Source organism: Diabrotica virgifera, chromosome 5, assembly GCF_917563875.1.
Source record: "Diabrotica virgifera virgifera chromosome 5, PGI_DIABVI_V3a".
In the NCBI taxonomy this organism is placed as follows: domain Eukaryota; kingdom Metazoa; phylum Arthropoda; class Insecta; order Coleoptera; family Chrysomelidae; genus Diabrotica; species Diabrotica virgifera.
This window is the reverse complement of record NC_065447.1, coordinates 145,844,025-145,862,317: the sequence shown is the minus strand read 5'-3', so window position 1 is coordinate 145,862,317 and position 18,293 is coordinate 145,844,025. Positions and strand designations below refer to the sequence as shown.

Below are 18,293 nucleotides of genomic sequence, written 5' to 3'. Positions count from 1 at the left end.
ATATTATTTCTTAAATGGTATGTAATACGTTTTGCACACACAGTCTTCCGTCACCAAATCAAATGACAAATGACACTTTACAAACGTCAGGAATTAACTGAATTAAGGTTATGATGTAACATCATTGATGTTTACATAGATATATAATACTCTAGATTGCGCCCTGCGATCTTAAAATGGGTGACGATTGCGACAGAGATAAATGAGCCTATTTGGTCGGTAGTCTCTTTTTAATTTAAGGGGAATATCGACGACGTGAATATCCCACTTTATCGAGTAATATGTGTTGACAGTTGGAGCGGGTGGTGACGGGAAATGGTCTTTGGTCTTCGGACGTGGATAATCGTGGTTCGAATCCCATAGCAACTTTACTTTTTTTATTTTTATTTAATCAATATTGCGTTTATTAGATATTTTTACATCTGAAAAATGGACCTACGTAAATCTAGCAGATAATAAATGTATGTATAGTAAGTTAATATTGGAATACATAATTTGCGAACTGCATAGTAAAATAAAAGTCATTCGTTAATATAAATTCGTCCTTATTCGAATGATGTGAATGTTTGTTTTGCTTCTACTTTTTTAAAAAATTGTAACAATAGTTTCATAAATAAAAATAATGTCTAATTACTTATAATTGAATCGGTCATTTCAAAAACAGCAAAGTCCACAATTTTCAGAAACTAACTTTTTGAGAGGAATAGACTCCTTTAAGATAAAAGTTGTGTGCAAAAACGATACCAGTCCAGTAAAAACATTAGGAACAAAACTACAATATAACTCTGAATTTTGATGTCATCCATTTCATCCATCTTTCGACTATATACTTAGTTTTCTGTGCTCTTCTGTAAAATTAGGAATATGTGACTCATGTTGTTTTTGAAATGACCGATTCAATTAATAAATCGATGGTACATTATGTTGATATTAATTATTGGTAATTTTTTACGAATATTTTTAACAATTACTTTATACTATTCTACAATTAACTTATTAAAAAAAATAACATTGGCTTTTATATTTTTAAAAATCTATAGGTACCTACACAGTTTTTCTTATTTGTTATATATTTCTTTGCATATATTTACTTTAGAGATGTAATAATATCTAATAAACGCAATATTGATTAAATAAAAAATAAAAAAAGTAAAGATTGGTATGGGATTCGAACCAGGATTATCCACGTCCGAAGACAAACGACCAGTTCTCGTCGCCATCCGCTCGAACTGTCAAACCATCTAAAATACTCGACGACAGAGTAGGATAGTGACGTCGTCGATACTCCCCTTGAATTAGAAAGAGACTACCGACCAAATAGGCTCATTTATCTCTGTCGCAACCGTCACCCATTTTAAGATCGTAAGGCGCAATCTAGAGTATTATATATCTATGGATGTTTATATTCGAAATCATAAATTTCCTTATTTAATTTAATAATTTTGTAAATATTTAATATTGAAACTTGTACTAGAGCAACATGGAACTAAGAGATATCAATTATGACAAAGGAGAATATGTAGAAACGGTAACTAGAAATATTTGCATAGTATATTATTGTATAAATTTGTATTGGTTATAATTTTAGGCTTCAGGTAACAAGGTGTGTCGCCAAACTGTATTATGTGGGTCCCAAAACATAGTTTTACAGGGAAAAGTAATTGTTCAGTCCGATGCAATAATTAGGGGCGATTTAGCAAATGTTAAAACAGGAAGGTACTGCATTATCAGTAAAGAAGCAGTTCTTAGACCTCCATACAAAAAGTTCAGTAAGGGGTGAGTAAAATATTATGTATATATCATTTTATAGGTGAGTCAAATCATTCTCATATTATATCTTAGCAGAACTAATGTGAATTACCTCTCCAAGTACTGTCAAATTCCATTGAGTAGGTAAATTATTGTTTACTTATTTTTAGAAAGCATGAATTCAGGTTGTTTCAGTGGCGGCTCTTGGCTTTAGGGACAGGGTCGGCAAGGTTTTGTCTCCAAAGGCTTCAATTTCATAGGAGATCTTTGGTTTTTGTTTTTTTTTTATTTATTTTTTTTTGTTTTTTTTCCTATAAATTTACAAACTATACCTGTTTATAAATTAACTCTAGTCTATGTTGTTTCGAAGTAGCAAAATGGGTTATAATGTATGTAATTGTAAAATTTATTATTGTTTTGAAGGGATTTTAAAAGTTTTTTTCTATCGACATTTGAGACAAGTTTGACATTCTCTCCTGTTTCATGGTGTTTCGACAATACGTTTTGACTCTTTTGAGACAAGAAAAATCCCGTTCATTTGAGACAGAATTTGCCCACATTTGAGCACAATAATTTAATAATTTCGGGAACAGTTTGTTGTACCTAATGAATCGCAGTATATAAAATTATACATAGTCTGTAACTTATCCCACCTTCCGAAAATATTTGGATCAGAATATAAAACTGTTCTAATAGATTGTCTGAACTGTTGTCTAATAGATATTTTGAAAATTCTTTGGCGTAACTTTTAAATTTTGAATAGTCAAAGAGGTCAATGACTTATAACAGTGAGTAAATAATAGTTTTGCCTGGTGCAATTGTTTTAACTTTTGTCCGGAGACCATACAATTCACTGGACATCAAGACAGTCATAAATTTGCCTTACCAATTTATTTTTGATATCAAAAAATTTAATCTATCCTTTAAATTAAAACCGCAAAAATATATTATGTCTTATGGCTTCTACTCACGTCTGAAAACCTAACAACCTCTCATAAATTTAGACGTAATGTGTATCGAAGAACAATTATTGATACTTGTGAATGACATGTTACCTCTATCAGTAGTTTCGTCTACTTCTACCGAAAAGGATCAAAATGTAACTACTAATTGATTCTTTCATTCTGTGCTGTTTTAGGTACGCCGGTATATTCTTCGAGTCAGAAAATAAATTAGAAAATTCCAGATCGTATTTGTTAAACAATTTTATTTGTTCTCTATAATTAACTTGATTTAACGAATGCTTCGATACATCCTGTCCCCTAAATGGTAATTCCTAACAACTTAGAAGAATTACAATATCAATAATAATAATTAAACGACGTAAAACTACTTACCTATTTCATAATTATCCCGGGCGCACCAGCAAGGCAATACGTTGCTACGTACGTGAGTTTCTGCCGTTTGCAGATCACCGCTTGGCCTCAGCAGAGGTACCCGCTGCCGTACTTTGCATTCAAATAAGTATGGAGAATGTATAATTGGTTGCCTATCGGCTAATATTCCATAGCTTCTTATTATATAGCAAATCCTCGATCTGGGGACGGCATGCCGTGCCGGGCTTTATAATAAGAATTCACACAATCGCAATCGGGTGCGGGTGCATGGCTATAGGATCATTAATTTGAAAAGTCTCTTACGCACAGCGCACAGGGATCACTTAACTAACGTATCGGGATCGAAGTCTTTTAAAAACAATGAATAAAATTTAGTCTGTATTATCTCACAGATATATTTTTTATTTCACAGAAACGAATATCATCAACTCCGATTAAATTAAATATTTAAAAAATCTATAATGGGTCCATAAATGTGTGGGTCGGCACTGCCGACCCTGACGAGCCGCCACTGGGTTGTTTTACCAGAACTTAGTTCCAGTAAAAGTCTTCTTTGGATCTAAAGCTTCAAACTGTTTTAAGTAGATGTTGTACAGCTTATTTTTCTTTTCGTTCAGAGCAGACCATAGAGCCTTTCCAGTGATCCTTAACACATTCATAGACACAACTGCATATGCAGACATTTGCTGCATATAAAGACAGGTCTACATGTGAAGCGTGTCCTCCAATGTCTTAAGGGTAAAATGTAATCAACTATTTATAATGGGAAATAAGCCACAATTTTATCAAAAAAAAGATTTTATTAGCGTTTCGAAGCCCAAATCGGGTTTCGTCAAAATACAAAATACTAATAAAATAAACAAAAATGTTGCTTTTTTTTGATAAAATTGTGGCTTATTTCCCATTATAAATAGAATATTATAAAAATACCACAAGGAAATAGCTTCAGAACAACAGTAAAATGTAAGTAAGAGCATGGTGGTCATCTCTGAACGAATTGAAATATAAACTATCTTTCATTTTTATTTGCATTGGTGATTACCACTCAGCGAGTCACAACTTATTAAACACTTGATATACAAGCTATATCTACTATATTATAAACTTTTGATTTACTAAGTATCTGTATATTTTTAGGGTAGCATTTTTTCCATTGTCAATAGGAGATCATGTTTATATAGGAGAAAAATCTCTTGTAAATGCAGCTACTGTAGGAAATTATGTTTATATTGGTAAAAACTGTGTAATAGTAAGTATTCCATTAGATTATGAGATTATGTAGATCTATATTTTGTCTAATAATACTCCCCCCCTCCCAAATTTATTCAGATAAAGTGTAGACATAGAGTAAAAACACATCACTTTAGAAAGGCACTCTTCCGAAACAGTTGTGACATTAATTTGCAATAAATTTTGTAATAAACAACAGACATTTTCAGTTTTTTATTTTTAGATAAAATGACCTTCCATCAAGTAAAGGTTTAATCCATCACTTCTATATTTTGTAATCAAATTTTTTTGTGCACACACACATACATTTGTACCACAGTATTTTCATTTTTTTTCTTCTTCTTTTGCCCTTTAATTCGTCCAAATTTGAACATAGACTTCCCCCAGTTTCCTCCATTCGCTTATGTTTTGTGCTTTTTGTTTTCAGTGTATTTCTCCTATCTTTCTAATGACATCTTCCAATGTCATCTGGATTCGTCCTCTTGCTCTCTTTCCATTCCATAGTCTCCATTGTTGTATCGTGGTATTCCACCTATTGTCCGTTTTTCTGGGGTTATGACCTGCGAAACTCCATTTTAGCCTGGCTATGTTGTCCTCCGTCTTTGACTTTTGTTTTATTTCTTATCCAGTTATTTTTCTTTTTGTCTTTGAATTTTATTCCTAACATTGCTCTCTCCATGGCTCTTTGTGTCATCATTATTTTATCCATGTTTGCTTTGGTCAAGGTCCATGTTTGGCATACGTATGTGAGAATTGTGAGTATGCACTGGCCAAACACTCTTGTTTTTAAGTATTGTTGTATTTTTTATAGTTATACTAAAATATAGTTTAAGTCTAAAGTTTAAAGTGGGCTGATTTCTATGGACTTTAGTTTAGTTTAATTTGCTTAAAGTTCATTTTCTTTTGGCATATTTTCTTTCTACATCCCATGTTTTTTTCTTTGTCATCCTCAACCTCAATTTACTTCGTTTTTCTGATTCTGTCTTATATTCTTCATTAAACCACACCTTATATTCATTTATGTTTCTATCACTAGTTTGTGCTGCCTAGGTCATGATTATTTTTAATCCCATCCATGATTCTTCAATATCTTTGTTTCTTGTGATGATCAAATTAATAATCTATACTAAAATCACAATAAAGATGCACTAGAAATAAACAAACCAAGACACATTGAATGATACGAGAAGCACTCCCTAATCATGATTTCTTCTTTTTTAGGTGCCGTGTCTGTATTCAGACGTTGGTCGTCATCATGTTTACAATTTCCTGAAACCTCTCTCTATCAGCTGCTGTGCGAAATAATTATTCTATTGTGCAGCCACACCATTGTCTAATATTATGCAGCCATGAAGGTTTTTTCGACCAATCCATCTCTTTCCCTCCATTTTCCTTGTATTATAAGGCGAAGCAGATGGTATATAGGTCCTCGAATTGTATGGCTGAAGTATTCTGTTTTCTCTTCTTTATGATGCTTATGAGCAGACATTCTGAATTCATCATTTGAAGAACATCTTCATTGGAAGTGTACGAAACCCACGATATCTTTAGGATTCGTCAATAGCACCACAATTCGAATGCTTCTAATTTGTTTAGCATTGTGGTTTTTAATGTCCATGTCTCACAACCGTACAATAGGATAGACCACACATAACATTTCAGGACCTTCTTTGTAATATTCATCGACAGGTTTCTGTTACATAAAACTGGTCCAGGTCATAAAAGCCTTCCGTGATATTTCGATCCTAGTTATTATCTCGTCATCAGAGTTACAATTTACATTTAACCAACTGCCAAGGTACTTGAAATGATTTACCTGTTCTATCCCCTCTCCATCAAGAGAAAGCACTCCTTGATCTATATTAATATTTCCAACTGCCATCCACTTTGTCTTGATTGTCTTTGAATCATGATTTACAATGTATAAACTTTGTAAATCATGATTTGGGATTCACAATGCATATACATTGTAAATTATGATTTGGGAGAGCTCCTCGTAACATTCAAGTGTATTGGTTTGTTTATTTCTAGTGCATCTTTATTGTGATTGTAGTATTATTACTGAATTTTTGTATTTAATTTGTTCATTTTTGACAACAGCCTAACTTGTTTGTTTGTCTTATGCTTTTTTTTCTGTGGATTCCTGAGCGTTTAAAATATTTCTTTCGGTTTCATATATGTTCTTATTTTTGTAACACATTTTTGAACATCTGTTTCAACCAAAACAGATCACTCACGATATTGTGACTTCGTTCAATTTTGTCGAATTCGACTAATTTGGAAAAAATTTTGATCGTGTGTGACCGTGCATCCAACGAAATCGTACAATTTTACCACAGAGAGACTGGCCTGTCTGCTGCAGTACATACTGCAGAATTATTGCCATCGACGATTTTGTCGAACGACACTGCAGTACCGCGAGTGGCCGGCTTAATACGTAATCGATTTAGTTTATGATTTTTGATTTGAAATCGGTTTGAAGACTACCCTTTTTGATTTTTTTATTTATAAAAAAAACCAACATTCTGGTTAGTTTCGAGTTCTACATATTTCTTAATGTTTTAGCTTGCTACCTTTGAAAGATCCTCTTATATCTTAAAATGTTATCATCTTCTTTAAGTGCCGACTCTAATGGAGGTTGGCTATAACTTCTGCAAATTCATCTCTTTCCTGTACTTTTCTTATTAGAGTTTGGAGATATCTCCAGAAGTTTTATCTCGTTTCCGAATATACTTGAGATAAAAAGAAATGAAACTAGTAGAGGTGGGAAGTTTAGCGATAAGAACCTATAAATGTATATTACATTTATTTTTCCCGCCTTTAGACCTATGTTACAAGTTTGGCAACTGCCACTGTGACAGTGACAGTTTTAGTAGACATACTCCTTTGATACTTCTAAAGGTGGGAACCAATAAATAGAATGTAAATTTATACGTTTTTATCGCTAAATTTCCCAAATCTACTAGTTTCATTTCTCTTTATCTCATAACTTAATATGTTTTCCATCTTTTGCGTTATTTTGCCGGTTATTAGCGCGCTCATCACTGTATGTCGAAGATAAGATGTTTTCCGTTTTTAAATAATTTCTACAAGTTCGCGATCTCTATTCATAATAACTAAGCCTTATAACTTCTTCATTTCTATGATGGCCAGTTTATGGAATTTTTAGAATGCGGCGGAATATCCGCATCTTAAGTTTGTCAGTCGTCGTAACGAGCTAAATGTCAGCATCCAGGCTTCCATGCCATGTAGTAGGATCCTTTGTATATAGCATTTTGTCATGCGATAACGTAAAGTTAGATTGTAGCATAACATTAAAAAAAGGATAAAAACACGAAAAATATACAATATATCCCACTAAGTTGGAACCATACAGAAAACTTTTTTACATATTATTAATTTTATGAAAAAAAGTTATTCTTCATAAAAAGTTCTGCGTGGGCTAAAACCTAGGATTCAGATATCACATTTTATCAATATTTTATGATAACCCGGGAGGTAGTGTCAAATTTGACCGGAGCATTTTAGCATAGCTGTTTTTTTTATTTAGTTAGGTGTTCCAAAGCTTATTAACAAATGTGTCAGCTGGCCCAAAACCGGGGCTTTTAGGCAAGAAAAGATCAAATTTTGAAAGTAGATGAAAAAACCCTACAACTTATTTGTCAAATATTTAAGTACTATAAACATTTACATAATTATTTATACAGGGTGTCAAAAAAATATTTGACAAAAAAAAAGAAGAATGTACCTACGTAATATGGTATTTCATCTGGACCAGCAGCTTTATTATTTTTCATAGAATTTACTGCATGCATAACTTCTGACTTTGTTATTTCGGGTCGCCTTTACTCTGATTATTTATTTATTATTTATTGACGGACCGAAGTCCATTAGTACATGATACAATTAAAATGCCACTCAAATTAGAAAAACAATTTAAAATAAGATCTAGTAATTATTCCTCTTCACGTGCCATCCCCGCGACGGAGGTTGGCAATCATCATGGCTATTCTAATCTTAGATGCTGCTGCTCTAAACAGTTCGGTTGATGTGCATCAGTATAGTGCATCTAGTAGTTACAAAATTGGTAAATACATAATAAACAATAATAAAAAAATAAAATTACAAAAAAATAAAATAAAATTAAAAAAAATAAAATTACTTGCTCTCATTTAACAATTGAGAGCTAGTCCTATAATATAAAGTAATAAAATCTAAATATCGTAAAACATTTTGCAATTGACAAATACAACTTATCTTAGAACAAAGACAATAACAGTAATTGACAAATCAGTCTTGAAATTAGAACATTGAAATTAGAACATTAAAGTCGTTCATAAAGAAATCAATATGTGGAGATAATGTGTTTGCCAATTTAATAGTTTTACAGAGATATGAACTTGAGCCCTAGTTTGTACGGTTAATGACCTCGTGGAAGGTGGTCACAGAACGGGTGGTTCTTGAAGGTACACATAGACCAATTTTATTTAAGAGTGAGATACAGAATTTATGCAATAGCCGAGATTAGAACAGCAGTAGACAAATTAAAGAACAATAAATCACCGGGATCGGATCAAGTAGCATCGGAATTACTGAAGGAAGGAGGAGACGCACTACAGAAAACAATACATGTATTGATAACAAAGATATGGTCAAATAAACAGCTACCAGCGGAGTGGAATAGTGGTATTATTGTACCATTACATAAAAAAGGGAATCAGTTAGAATGTGGAAACTACCGTGGAATCACGCTGCTGAATGCAGCATACAAAATAATGTCCAACGTCATTTATGAAAGGCTTAGACCACACGCTGAAAAAATAGTTGGCAGGTATCAAAGTGGCTTCTGTAGACAGAAGTCAACAATAGACCAGATATTTGTTCTGCGACAGATCCTTGAAAAAACAAGTGAACATAACATCGACACACATCATCTCTTCATAGACTTCGAAAGCGCATATGACAATATAAACCGAGAATTCTTAATAAAAGCAATGAAAGAATTTAATATACCAACACAACTAATAGAACTGATAAAAGAATCTCTAAAAGTAGAAAGTAAAATCCGGATACAAAACGAACTAACGGAAACAATAGATGTGAAAAAGGGACTACGCCAGGGAGACGCTCTATCATGCATCCTGTTCAACATTGTACTCGAGAAAATAATGAGGGACACAACAGTCAATACTCGAGGAACAATAATTAATAAAAGCGTGCAAATACTAGCATTTGCAGATGATGTTGACATAATCGCAAGATCAAGAAGAGAAATGATAGAGGCATTCAATCAAATAGAACGAGCTGCACAAGATAGTGGCCTGAAAATCAACCAGAACAAAACAAAATATATGCAGGTAAGTAAAAACACAGAAATAAGGCAGCCACAAAATATAACAATAGGAGAATACAACATTGAGGGGGTAAAAAACTTTACATACTTGGGATCCCTAGTCACATCTGATAATAACGTAGCAGAGGAAGTGAAGAGGCGAATATTTATTGCCAATAAAAGTTATCATGGCTTAATTCGGCAAATAAGATCAGACAACGTCGCAAGGAAAACAAAATGCCAAATATACAAAACCCTAATAAGACCGGTACTCACATACGGCTCAGAAACCTGGACACTCACTAAAAGAGAGGAAACATTGCTAGCCACCTTTGAAAGAAAAATCTTGCGACACATATATAAGGGCACAAAAGAAAATGGAATTTGGCGAAGAAGGTACAACTTTGAACTATACGAAATATACCAGGATCCAGATATCATAACATTCATTAAAATAGGACGGCTGCGTTGGATGGGACATGTAGAAAGAATGGAAGAAGGCGAAATACCAAACAAAATATTCAAACAGATGCCAGTAGGAAAAAGAACAAGAGGAAGACCGAAGCTGAGATATTTAGAACAAATAGAAAATGATATAAAAACCTTAAAAATAAAAAACTGGAGAAAAAAAGCACGAAACAGATCAGAGTGGAGAAGAATCCTGGAACAGGCCAAGACCCAGAAAGGGCTGTCGAGCCAATGATGATGATGATGATACAGAATTTATGACCAATGAATTAAGTTATATAAGAAGCAAAGATCTTTATGTTGACGACGACTCTGTAATGAGTCAAGTCCAATAATTTGCAGTAAAGACTCATAACTTTGACCAGTGAGATGCATCTTATAAGCATAATAACGTAAGAATTTACGCTGAACTTGTTCGATTTTATTAATGTGACGATTATATTGAGGTGACCAAAAACATTATGCATAATCTAAATGTGGTCTAACCAAAGAACAATAAAGAAGTTTTAAAGAACAACCAGTCGTAAACTCATGGCTACATCTTTTAACAAAGCCAAGCATCTTTAATGACTTAGAAACCATGCTATTAATGTGTAGGTTGAAATTCAAGTTAGTGTCAAGAATAACACCCAGATCTATAACTGAGTCAACTAATTGTAACCTAGTGTCCCGTATATAGTAAGAATTATTCTCAGAGTTTCTCAGTTTAGTAAAATTTGCAGCATGGCATTTGTTTGCATTTAAGTCCATACCATTAAGTGAGCACCATTCCACAAGACCATTAAGATCTGATTGCAAATTGTAGCGATCCAAATCAGAGGTAATTATGTGAAATAATTTAAGGTCATCAGCAAATAGAAGAAATTGAGCAAAATTGAAACTTTTATTTATGTCATTTATAAATAAATTAAAAAGGATAGGCCCTAAGTGGGAGCCTTTAGGTACCCCCGATTTAACTATAATTTCATTAGAGAAATAATTCTTAATACGAACTATCTGCCTTTTATCTAATAGATAATTTCGAATCCAACTAAGCAGAGGATCAGAGAAACCTAACTGTTCGATCTTATGTAACAATAACGTATGGTTGACCCTATCGAATGCCTTGGAAAAATCTGTATAAATCGCATCTACCTGTTGTTTGCTTTCCAATGCTTCATTTAAGAAGGAGGTATAATTTAACAAGTTCATTTCAGTTGATCTCCCCATAACAAAACCATACTGTTGTTCATTGATTACATTTTGTATAGTAGGCTTACTTTTGTCACATATTAAACTCTCGAACAGTTTAGGTATAGTATTAAGGATACTAATAGGTCTGTAGCTTTGAACCCTGCTTCTATCGCCATTCTTGAATATCGGTGATATAAAACTAACTTTCCAAACGGGAGGGAATTCACTCGTTTGTAATGATTTTTAAAAAATAAAGAATAAGGGACGAGCAAGATTAAAACTACAGTATTTCAGTAACTTTGGTGGGATTCCATCAGGCCCTGGACCCTTATTTATGTTTAACTGGGATAATTTGGTATATACCTCTGAAATAGATAAGTCACAACCAGTAATATTGAAACTAGTGTTAGCCCTTGCACTATTTGGAATAGGACATTCGTCCTCACTATACACTGCAGCAAAGTACTGAGCAAACATCTTGGCTATGGTAGCTCTGTATTCATATCTATTTTCCTGTCCTTGGTCATGGAATAGTTCCTTGTTTTTCTGATAGTATGCTTAAGGTTTTTTGTTTTGCTACCCCAGCTAATTCTGTAACTTTCTTATGAAAATTGAAGTTATTGTATTTGTTTTGTAAGTCTTCTATTTCTTCGCATTTTCCAGCAAACTAAGTCTCTTTTGCTTCTCTTATTTTCCTTCTTATTTGATGATGCAACTGTTGATACTGAGTTATGTTCATATTCTTTTGCCTTCTTCTGTCCTCCATCATTTCCAAGATTTCTTCTGTCATCCAATCTACTTTCTTTCTCACTGTTTCTCACTGTTGTGCATTTTTTTGTATCGTTTTAAGTGAATTTGGAATTTAGCTACAAGAGGATTATGGTCTGACGTTACGTCCGCACCTAGGTACGCTTTGACCGATTGGATTGCGTTTCGGTATCGGTGGTTTATTAAAATATAGTCAATTGGATTTCTAACGATTTTATTGACCTTGTCAGCTGACGATTTCCAAGTGTAAAGGAGTCATTTAGGCAGTTTGAACAAAGTGTTCATTACCGCAAGATTATTATCTCTAGATGTTGTATTTTGTAGGGTTTTTTAAGGTTATCGTAGAATTTTTCAATTTCTTCCCCTGTTTTATCGGCGGTTAGCGCATAAATCTGAATAATGTTTTAATTTCCCATGTGTTGTCATCATTTGTAGTAGCATAATTCTTTCCGATATTGGTATAAAGCTTGCAATTCATTTTGCAACTTTTACATTTTAAAGCTATTACGAATTATTAAATAACTTAATGATTTGTTTCTCTTATCTTACACTAGATGTTTATCTTAGTTTTTGTAAATTGTTTAAATACTATCGAGTGCAAACCCAGTAATAGGAGTATATTCTTAATTATAGGGCAGAAGATGTATCTTAAAAGATTGTTGTGTTATTGAAGATAATACTGTCCTGGCACCAGAAACTGTTATACCACCATTTTCAAGATATGGAGGCTCTCCAGGTGCCTATATTGGAGATTTACCTGAATGCCAAGCTGATTTGATGGTCGATTTTACTAGAAGTTACTATCAGCATTTTCAACCTACAAAATTAATTTAATTTATGAAGTTTTATAAAAGCTTTTTGTATGTGCTCGTTATATTTATTATTTATATGCTAAAATATTTACAGTAAATTTTTTTATGTGAAACTTGTTTATTTAAAATACTTGTCATAGTATGTGTAAAAATTGAGCCATTCAGATAAAAAAACCCAAAAACAAATTTTCAAAGATCAAAGAAGAAAAGCATTGTTTTTAAAATAAAATAACACAAATAAAATAAATTAACACCCTCCCGCAAACTTGCCAGTATACAAAACTAAAATTAAACCCTTTACTCTCGGTTTCATAATAGGTCTGGATCCCGCGTATGAAAAAAAAGTTGATTAATAGCAAGCTGAAAATTTGTTAATAGCTTAAGGGTGTCTAGTCGGACAAACTTTGATATATGGGAACACTGGAACAGGGGAAGTTTTAATTGTGGAACAGGTTAAAAATTTGGAACGGTCAGACCACGAAAACGGCACATGTATTTTGTCCGACAGAACAGACTTAAACTCTCCGAACAGAGATTAAACTCTCATGCAAAAATCAGATTGCTATTTATCACCAAATGGGTGTTTTAATGAGTGGAACATGTAGAATATGTCAAATGACAGGAATTATGACAGGTGATAAATAGCAGTCTGATTTTTGCATGAGAGTTTAATCTCTGTTCGGAGGGTTTAAGTCTGTTCTGTCGGACAAAATAAATGTGTCGTTTTCGTGGTGTGACCGTTCCAAATTTTTAACCTGTTCCACAATTAAAACTACCCCTGTTCCAGTGTTCCCATATATCAAAGTTTATCCGACTAGACACCCTTAAGCTATTAACAAATTTTCAGCTTGCTATTAATCAACTTTTTTTTCATACGGGGGATCCAGACCTATAATCAGTTAATGTGGACTTTAAATTTTAAGTTGGTACCTTTATCAATGCAATTCATATGGGTAAATGTCAACTTTAAAGTGAACTTTAGTTAATGTTCACTTTAAGTTGATTATGAAACCGGGCGTAAGCATAACTTATTTACAAAATAATTAAATTTCTCATAGCACAGGGACTTTGTAAATATATCTCCAAGTTGCTCATTTGAACATTCAACCTTCATAACACCCTGTGCTATCAGATCCAGAACCAAATGTAATTTCACTTCAAATGTGTTTACACCATTTATTGTTTTCAAAGTTTTGTAGCAGTTTGATAGTAATTTGATTCATCATCATCATTCTCTTTGCCTTATCCCTATGCGGGGTCGGCTTCCCTAATTGCATTTCTCCACACAATTCTGTCTTGGGTCATATCAATGTTAATCCCCTTTACCAACATGTCCTGCCTTATCGCCTCCCCCCAGGTCTTCTTTGGTCTTCCTCTCCTACTCCTTCCAGGAATCTGCACTTCAGCTATTCTTCGTATTGGGTGATTAACGTCTCGACGTTGAACATGACCGAACCATCTTAACCTATGCTCTCTCATTTTGGCATCAATTGGTGCCACACCTAGACTTCCCCTAATATACTCATTTCTAATTTTATCCTTCTTTGTCACTCCACTCATCCATCTAAGCATTCTCATTTCCGCCACATGCATTCGTTGTTCCTCTTTCTTTTTCACTGCCCAACATTCAGTTCCGTACATCATAGCCGGTCTTATGGCTGTTTTATAGAATTTTCCCTTCAGCTTCATTGGAATTTTTCTGTCACACAACACACCACTCGCTTCTTTCCACTTCATCCATCCAGCCCTAATTCTACTGCATGCATCTCCATCTATTTCTCCATTACTCTGTAATACCGATCCTAGGTACTTAAAACTATTGCTTTTCACAATCATTTCACCATCCAAAGATACCATTTTATTTGTAGTAGCTCCATCTTTAAATGAACATTCCAAATACTCTGTTTTTGTCCTACTAAGTTTTAAACCTTTTTCCTCCAGAGCTTGTCTCCACTGTTCCAGTTTTTGTTCTAAGTCTCTTTCACTATTTCCTACTAACACGACATCATCAGCATACATTAAGCACCATGGAATGTTACCCTGTAGTTTCGCTGTTATCTGGTCCAAAACTAATGAGAATAAATACGGACTAAGCACAGAGCCTTGGTGCAATCCTACTTTCACATGAAATTTATCAGTCTCTCCCACACCTGTCCTAACACTAGTCGTTACTCCCTCATACATATCCCTCACAATCTTTACATATTCACCAGGGACTCCTTTCTTATTGAGTGCCCACCACAGAATCTCTCGAGGGACTCTATCATATGCTTTCTCAAGATCAATGAATACCATATGAGCGTTTGTTTCTTTACTCCTGTATTTTTCCATCAACTGCCTTATAATGAAAATTGCATCTGTTGTTGATCTACCCTGCATAAAGCCAAATTGATTCTCGGATATTTCGGTCTCTTCACGTATCCGTCTGTCAATTACTCTTTCCCATATTTTCATGGTGTGGCTAAGCAGTTTTATAGCCCTGTAGTTTGTACATTGTTGTATATCTCCCTTGTTTTTGTAAACAGGTACCAGTATACTGCTTCTCCATTCGTCTGGCATTTGTCCGACTTCCATAATTCTATTAAATAGACCTGCTAGCCACCTTGTTCCTGTCTCTCCCAATGCTCTCCATACTTCCCCAGGAATATCATCTGGTCCTACCGCTTTTCCTTTCTTTATTTTTTGAAGCGCTTGAGCCACTTCCTCGTTGGTTATTTTGGTGACCATTGCTGCTACTGTCTCCGTTGACTCTACAGGCTGTCTGTCAAATTCTTCATTTAATAAGCTGTCAAAGTACTTTCTCCATCTCTTTTTGACTTCCCTTTCGTGAACTAGTATTTTATTATTTTCATCTCGGATACATCTAATCTGATTAAAATCTTTTGCTTTCCTTGCTCTCTGTTTGGCTATTTTATATATCTTCGTTTCGCCTTCCCTGGTATCAAGTTGATCATATAGGTTTGAATACGCTTCTGCTTTGGCTTTTGCTACTGCTACTTTCGCTTTCTTTTTCGCCACCATATAGTTTTGAAGATCTGTGTCGGATCTGGTTTCTTGCCACTTTTTATATAATTTTCTCTTCTCTTTTATTTTTCCTTGTACTTCGTTTGACCACCACCAAGTCTCTTTATCCTCAAACTTTTTTCCTGACGTTTTCCCAAGTATTTCAATAGCAGTCTCTCTAATACTACTGGCCATTTTTCTCCAAATTGTATTAGGGCTTCCTTTCATGTTCCAACATATTTTTTCTACTATTCTTCTCCTGAATAGACCTTCTTTCTCATCTTTCAGCAGCCACCATTTGATTTTTTGTGGTCCTCTCCGATATTTTTGTTTAGTTTCGCTTTTTACTTCGATGTCCAGAAGAAGCAGCTTATGTTGTTGGCTTACTGTCTCACTCACTATTACCTTGCAGTCCTTGCATTCACGTATGTCTTCTTTCCTTATCATGAAGTAGTCTATTTGGGATTGATGTTGTCCACTTTTGTAGGTAATAAGTTGAGTTTCTCTCTTTTTAAAGAATGTGTTAACAATCGCCATATCCAATGCTGTTGCTAATTCAAGCATGTCATCTCCAGCTTCATTTCTAGTTCCAAAGCCTAATCCCCCATGTATTGTTTCATATCCTGTCTTGGTTTGGCCCACAGGTGCATTGAAATCACCTCCTATTATAACTTTCTCCTCTGCTGGAATATCACTCAGTACGTCTCCTAATTGATCATAGAAAGCTCTTCTTTCATTCTCACCCAGACCTGTTTGGGGAGCATACACACAAACAACATTCAATACCTCTTTATCAATTACAAATTTCACTGACATCATTCTATCACTCGTTCTTACAACTTCTACTACGTTACCTTTCATTTCACTATCAGCAATTATACCAACTCCATTTCTAGTGTTACTACTCCCTACATACCACAATTTGTATCCTTCACCTAGTTCTTTCGCCCTTTGTCCTTTCCACCTAGTTTCTTGAATACAAGCAATTTGAACTCTTCTTCGTTTGAGCGCATCCACTAACTCCAGACTCTTACCTGTAAGACTACCAAGATTCCAAGACCCTATCCTGATTTTTCTAACCTGCAATGGTGTTCCCCCTGAGATAGTCCTCACCCGGAGATCCGAACGGAGGCTCATTTTACTTCCGGAACATTTTACCTCAGGAGATGCCATCATTTCAGTATAAGTTTTTACTGCGTTTGGAGAAGGTCTTTTCATTATTATGGCCTGAAAAGATTTTTGGATATTTGATGCCTGAATGCCTTTTCTATCAGCACCATACCCTGCCCTGCACGTTTAGCCAATACACCACCAATGCAACCAAAGTGCAGTATTACCCCACACCCGCCTGCATTTTTCTGTATAGGCCAGGATCCCTACTGTAAGGACTGCCCTATAAGCCAATGTATTGTTGCCCGTATCCCGCCGCTAGGAGGCACGTACTTTGGTTATTTCGGGATACTTTGATAGTAATTTGATTATCTTTAAATATTGTGATTGGTAATGAAAATATAATTTCCAAATCTAAAAAGTATGTTTTAAGTAAGTATAAAGTAATTCACACGATGCTGCACAGACTGCTATAAACTCCGATTCTTTAAATATTCGATAAAGTTACCAAACTTTGTTTTTTAGAAGATTAATAAAAAGTCTAAAACAATATCCACTAATGGATTTTCTATCAGCATCAAGCCCAATTAGCATCAGTGTAACCAACTAACTCAAAACTAGAAATATCTTCTAAATGATAAAAAATACAACTTAAAATTAATAGTAGATTTCAAAAAAATTATTTCAGAACTCTTAATAAATGCTTAAAATGTTCATTAGTAGCACTATCTTGAAATCTCCCAAAATATCTAATACTGAAACAAATACCATGTCTAGTACCCATCATAATGTACATAAGACTACCTAACAGTTCATTGTATGGTAAATTAGTAATAAGATTACAATCAGAATGTCTCACCAAGTTCAAATTCTTTTCAATTGCAGGTATTATTTGGTCAAGAGTTGTGATCCTATTTTCAAAATTTCTGTTAATTCTTATTCCCAAAAAGGTAAACACACTCATCGCGAATCAAATTCCTTTTAGCGCGTTCTATTTCCACCTAACAACAAAAAAAAATGAAACTTTACATATTAAATCTACTAATTTTCACAACAAACCCGACATTTTTTGACTGTTAACAATTTGACATCCATTAAATTGTTAATTTCTCCTAGCCTACTTTAGGCTTGTTTATTGAACTAAGCAGAAAATGAGGATTTATTGATGAAAAACATGGCTAGTTGTTAATGTACCTAACTTTTTTATTATCCAACATAAGCAAATGAGCTAAAAAAGAAAATCTTAATAAAGCCTTAAGGCTACAATTGAGTTTTAATTTTAATATTTTATATATTATGCTAGAATATACC

At 34.0% G+C, this 18,293-nt stretch overlaps 1 protein-coding gene across 1 annotated transcript; it reads left to right on the top strand.

Moving 5' to 3' along the window:
* The first annotated feature begins 60 nt into the window (after positions 1-60).
* On the top strand, positions 61-12,982 carry LOC126884476 (dynactin subunit 5). The gene is made up of 5 exons (XM_050650417.1): positions 61-117; positions 1,401-1,528; positions 1,589-1,776; positions 4,224-4,335; positions 12,691-12,982. Exons 2-5 carry the CDS (start codon positions 1,481-1,483, stop codon positions 12,889-12,891), a joined length of 549 nt encoding a protein of 182 aa, XP_050506374.1. The 5' UTR covers positions 61-117; positions 1,401-1,480; the 3' UTR covers positions 12,892-12,982.
* The last annotated feature ends 5,311 nt before the right edge of the window (positions 12,983-18,293 follow it).

Excerpts from the sequence above, each read along its gene's own strand:
- LOC126884476 (XM_050650417.1), top strand. The coding sequence starts at position 1,481 with ATGGAACTAAGAGATATCAATTATGACAAAGGAGAATATGTAGAAACG. Across the intron at positions 1,529-1,588 it reads AAGGAGAATATGTAGAAACG|GCTTCAGGTAACAAGGTGTG; the intron begins GTAACTAGAAAT and ends TTATAATTTTAG. Across the intron at positions 1,777-4,223 it reads TACAAAAAGTTCAGTAAGGG|GGTAGCATTTTTTCCATTGT; the intron begins GTGAGTAAAATA and ends GTATATTTTTAG.